The 6,000-nt window shown below is 38.2% G+C and overlaps 1 protein-coding gene across 1 annotated transcript in view; it reads left to right on the forward strand.

Annotated features, from left to right (window-relative positions):
• The window catches only part of LOC107805023 (uncharacterized), a 44,429-nt gene extending 38,920 nt beyond the window's left edge, over positions 1 to 5,509 (forward strand). The window contains exons 2-6 of the mRNA XM_075224198.1: positions 3,739 to 3,957; positions 4,084 to 4,166; positions 4,356 to 4,510; positions 4,553 to 4,995; positions 5,176 to 5,509. Of these exons, the coding sequence (XP_075080299.1) occupies positions 3,739 to 3,957; positions 4,084 to 4,166; positions 4,356 to 4,510; positions 4,553 to 4,995; positions 5,176 to 5,509 (1,234 nt within the window). The remainder of the gene's footprint in view (positions 1 to 3,738; positions 3,958 to 4,083; positions 4,167 to 4,355; positions 4,511 to 4,552; positions 4,996 to 5,175) is intronic.
• Positions 5,510 to 6,000: the final 491 nt, after the last annotated feature.

A 6,000-nucleotide genomic window follows, 5' to 3' on the forward strand; every position in this document is an offset into this window, starting at 1 on the left:
GGATTATTCAGGACAGGCTTCGTACAGCTCAGTCCAGGCAAAAGAGTTATGCCGAACTCAACGTTTGTGATTTGGCTTTCATGGTCGGTGAGCGGGTATTGCTTCGAGTGCCGCCTATGAAGGGCGTGATGAGATTTTTGAAGAAGGGAAAGCTTAGCCCCAGGTTCATTGGCTCATTTGAGATTCCTGATCGAGTGGGAGAGGTGGCTTATAGACTTGTGTTGCCGCCGAGCTTATCACCCATGCACTCAGTGTTTCATATGTCCATGCTTCGGAAGTATCACGACGATCCATCCCACATGTTAGATTTCATCACTGTCCAGTTGGACAAGGACTTGTCCTATGAGGAAGAGCCAGTAGCTATTCTAGACCAGCAGGTTCATCAATTGAGATCGAAGAATTTTCGTTTTGTTTGTGTTCAGTGGAGAGGTCAGTCAGCTGAGGCATCGACCTGGGAGTTCGAGTTCGATATGCAGAGCCATTATCCCCATTCCCCATCTTTTCCCCGACTCAGGTACTTCCTTCTTATTTCCGTTTGAGGACGAACGGTTGTTTTAGAGGTGGAGAATGTGATGACCCAAGTTTTAGAAATAAATTCTACGTTCCGAGGCCTTAAAAACCTCTTTCAGCATCACCTCAATTTGCATGCGCAGTCCGGGCGCGTAGCCGGAAATCCATTAGGTGAAAATTTGTGAAAAATGATGAATTATGACTTTAAAATGAATTTAAGTTGACGTCGGTCAACATTTTAGGTAAACAGACCTGGACTTATGATTCTACGGTCCCGAAGGGTCCGTAGGAAAATATGGGACTTGGGTGTATGCCCGGAATCGAATTCCGAGGTCCCAAGCCCGAGAAATGAATTTCTAAAGAAAATTATTTTCTAGAATTATTTATGAGTTTTGGAAATGAAATGTGTTTAAAATTTTATGGTATCTGACCCGTATTATGGTTTCGGAGCCCAATATAGGTCTTATATTTGGTTTAAGTTGAGTCTGTAAAATTTGGTAAGAAACGGACTTGAAATAACGTGAATAGGACTGTAATTGAGAAAAATTTGAAAATTTGAAGTTCTTAAGTGATTACAAGATTTTGATGCTAAATTCATAGTTGTTGATGTTATTTTGGCGATTTGATCACACGAGTAAGTCCGTAGGGTGTTTTTGAGGTAGTGTGCATGTTTGGTTTGGATCCCCGAGGGCTCGGGTGAGTTTTGGATAGGCGTTAGAGTGTTTTGGACTTAGAAATCTGGTATTTTTGCTGTTGCTGGTGTCTGAGTTTTTAACTCTATGCGATCGCATGGTAACCCTCGCGAACGCACAACACAAATTGGGAGGAGGGCAGGTTTGCACTATGCGAACGCGTAGACCTGGGAACGAATGCGGAGCTTTGGGAATTTACTCTACACGAACGCACCGGGTCAGTCGTGAACGCATAGAGTAGGATGGGGCCTAGGGGCTAGGTAGTTTTAACCTTATGCAAACGCGGCCCCTAGCTCGCGAACGCGCAGGTCAGGAGAGTCAAACCTATGCGATCACATAGGCTTGTTCGCGATCGCATAGTGTATTTTTGCCCAGTCATTTAAAACAGTAACAGAAATAGGAGTCTTCATAATTTTCATAACTTCTTCTTCCAAACTCCAAATTGGTTGATTTTTAAAAGAGAAATTCACCACAAATTCATAGGTATGTAATCTTAGACTCATTTTCTTCAATTTCCGTTAACACCCATTAGATTTCTAGGTCTAAATCATGTTCTTAAGGGTAGAAAATTAGGGATTTGGGTAGAGTTAGGGCTTTTTGTATAATTAGGATTTAGATCTCATTTTGGGGTCAGATTTTGGAACTAATTACATATTCGGGCTCGTGTGTGAATGGGTGATTGGGTTTTGGTCAGAACCTCGTGTTTTGACCCGCGGGCCTGGGGTCAATTTTTGACTTTTTGGGAAGAATGATAGGAAATCTATAATTAAACACTGGAATTGGATTTTTTAGCGTTTATTAATGTTATTAAGTCAATTATGTCTAGATACAATTGATTTGGAGCCAAATTCAAAAGGAAAAGCAACGTTTAGGCTTGAGTTGGCTGTGGAAGTTCGAGGTAAGTGTTTGGTCTAACCTTAGCTTGAGGGATTAGGAGTCGTGTCTTATTTGCTACGTGTTAATTGTGGAGCATGATGTATAGGCATGGTGACGAGTATCTATACGTCGGTGTCAAGAATGCTCGTGAGTCTTGTATTGTACTTGTTATGACTCCGTTGTGGTTTATTGCGCTTCATATGAGGATTTTCATAATTGTTCCCTTGTCGGGATATTATTATCATTATTGTTCCCTTGTCGGGATGTTATTATCATTATTGTTCCCTTGCCAAGATGTTTGTTTTGATATTATTGTTCCCTTACCGGGATCCTTTTATGACTGGTGTTGATAAAAGAAATGGGAGCGTGTTGCACGCCTGCAACGGTAATATGTGAAATGGGAGCGGGTTGCACGCCTGTAATGGTAATATGTGAAATGGGAGAAGGTTGCACGCCTGCAATGGTAATATGTCAGATGGGAACGGGTTGCACGCCTGCAACGGTAATATTAGAAATGGGAGCGGGTGGCACGCATGCAACGGTATCATATGAAATGGGATCGGGTTGCACACCTGCAACGATATTATGTGTGTACCTATTTCTTCTATTTCCTTATTTTAGCTAGTGATTGATTTATGGCATTCCTTATGTTTCTCTACTGTCGTTCTGTTGTTACCTGTTACTCCCCGCAGCATGTTTCCCCTACCCAATTTTAATTGTAATTATCTCCTTCTATTTCCGATGTATATGTTTTAACTGCACAGGTTTATTTGGTAGTCTGGCCCTAGCCTCGTCACTACTTCACCGAGGTTAGGCTAGGCATTTACCAGCACATGGGGTCAGTTGCGCTGATACTACACATTGCACTGTGTGCAAATACTGGTACCGGAGCGCTTGGACCACAGTGAGGGTGCTGTCTTCAGTCCACACAGGCGACCCGAGGTAGTCCTACAGACGTCCGCGCCTCTTTCTGTTTTTACTTATTCAGAGACAGACTTATGTATTTCATTCAGACTTTGTTTGTAGTGTTCTTAGACTGTCTGTGAAGCTGTGACTCCAGTTCTGGGTAGTCTTGTTTAAACAGTTGTATTGGATTTACTCAGTAGTTTTATTGTTTTTTTCTTCTGCTTGACTTAAATTCCGTTGTGTTTAAATTATTGCTCATAATTGTTAAAGGATTAAAATGGGAAAAAGGGTAAATTGATCAAGCCGTCAGCTTGTCTAGCTCATATTAGTAGTCGCCATCACGACTCCTGAGGGCGGGAAATCCGGGTCGTGAGTGTGTGTGTATATATATATATATATATATATATATATATATATATATATATATATATATATATATATATATATATATATATATATATATATATATATATATATATGTGTGTGTGTGTGTGTGTGTGTGTGTGTGTGTGTGTGTGTGTGTGTGTGTGTGTGTGTGTGTGTGTGTGTATATAGGTATTAAAATTAGTATATATCTAGTTATGTATTTGGTATACAAGTGTATTTAGAAGTTGAATGATCTTTAATCCTAGGTATCACCTTATGTGTGTGGATGACAATTGTGCTTGGAGTTTCAAATCTTCTATCGTTTACAAGGTAAACATAATCAAGGTGAGAATTACAATAATAATCACACATGCGGCTATGGTGAAAGATACTTAACACGATCTCAAGCTACTTCGGGTGTAATTGCTAGAATAGTCAAGGATAAGTATGTTAATTCAAAACACGTTTACACTGCAAATGATATAATAGAGGACATACAAAAGCAACACGGGGTTGAAATGAGCTACATGAAAGCATGGAGAGCTAAAGAGATAGTAATGGCAATGATAAGAGGGAATCCGAGCAATTCATATAAGGAATTGCCGAGGTATTTGTATATGTTAGAGCATACAAATCCAGGAACGATTACAAAGTTGCACAAATAAGAAGATGGATGCTTTCTTTATACATATGTTTCGCTATATGCATCTATCAAGGGTTGGGAGCATTGCAGACCGATAATGGTTGTTGACGGAAGTTTCCTTAAAGCAACATATAATGGTACCATATTAACTGCTCGCACACAGGATGGAGCTGGTGAGTTGACTGCATCTACCTTGTTTCTGCAGTTTGTATAATGCTGTAGTTTCATATATAAACGTGTATAGGATTTCAGAGCTGCTATTTTTATAAAATTTGCAGTATGTATAAAGTTGTATATTCGTGTATAATTGTGTAAAAGATTTGTATAATTGTCTGAATCCTAATATCTATTTGTATAAACAGGAAAAATCCATCCACTTGCATATGCAATTATAGATTCAAAGAATAATAAATCTTGGGAGTGGTTCTTCGTCCATATAAAGGGTACTTTTGGTGTTAGGGAAGGGATGTGTATAGTTTCAGATAGAAATGAAAGCATCTTCAATGCCACAAAAGTTGTATACCCAGAAGTACCACATTGTATTTGCATGTTTCACTAGTGGCAGAATGTCAAGCGCACATTCAAGAAACATCACAAGCAATTGAAGGATATCTTCTTCGCTTTAGCTAGAGCTTACATGATAGAGAAGTTTGACTACCATATGATACAGATGTGCAAAATTGATCCGAGGGTGCAGCCTTACTTGTTCGAAATTGGCTACGAAAGGTGGTCTAGGGCATACTCCAAAGTGAAAAGGTCAATGGTAATGACTTCCAATATTGCAGAGTCAATTAATGCAGCAAACAAAGATGCTAGAGAGGTACCAGTAATGGGATTGCTAGAGTACATGACAAATTTGATACAACAGTGGAACAAGAAAAACAGAAAAAATGCAATGGAGACAACTACAAAGTTTGGCGAAAAGTACGACAAACTCCTTCGGGAAAATCTGATTGCATCGGAGAAAATGACGATAAAACGAATCAAATATAATAATGCATGGTACTGCTGACTTGCATTTTACTGCTTGTATAAAGAAGTATAACTCTGTATAATAATGTATAATGTGCTTTCACTTTTTTTTAAAAAAGTTTTGCAGGTGAGGCCAGCTACAGAGCAGTTATATATTGTGCTTGAAGGAGTAAGGTGAAACATAGTGTGTCTTGAAGAGGGTCTATGCAGTTGTGGAAAATTTCAAATGGATGAACTTACATGTCTGCATGCTTGGGCGATTTTGAAGAACCAGCAACTGAAACCTGGCCAGTATTGCTCTTTTTACTACAAGAAGGATAACCTCCTTAGAACTTATGAATTTTCCGTGAATCCGATGCCAGATGAGAGTTTATGGGTAATCCCAACAGAGGTGCTGGAAGATGTGGTCCTACCACCTAAAGGGAGAAGAAATTCAGGAAGGCCAAGAAAAGAAAGACTCAAACCTGCTTTAGAGAAAGAGTCTAAACGGGTGTTTTCATGTTCAGTGTGTGGACAAAGTGGCCACAATAGAAAAATATTATGAATCAACCAAAATAAACAGTTGGAAACATAACACTTCTTATTACATATGTTGTCATGTCGAGTAGTTAAGTTTCACAAACAATAGTTACAAATGTTGAATAATTAAGTTTTACAAGCAATTGAGTTACAATTTATACTATATATTGCAATTATGTTAAATATGTTTCATTATACATGTTTTGATTATCCAATAATAGTGTGTTGATATTTTTAATGGTGCTAAATATATTAATAGATTGTACAAATGCAAAACAGAACTGAAAACAATCAATGTTATTATATGTATACAGATGTATAAATGAGAGTATAAGTTTGTATAAAATTGTATAACTATGTATATTATTGTATACATATGTATAAACCCTGCAACATTGACAAAACTGCAACAATAACGAAAACACATACTTTGTTAAAGGACAAAAACAACTGAAATATTCCTTAAAATGTAATTCATTCACAGCCACAATGAGTAATTACTACCACAAATTACAT

The sequence above is a fragment of the Nicotiana tabacum genome, chromosome 11 (genome assembly GCF_000715075.1).
Source record: "Nicotiana tabacum cultivar K326 chromosome 11, ASM71507v2, whole genome shotgun sequence".
Lineage (NCBI taxonomy): Eukaryota > Viridiplantae > Streptophyta > Magnoliopsida > Solanales > Solanaceae > Nicotiana > Nicotiana tabacum.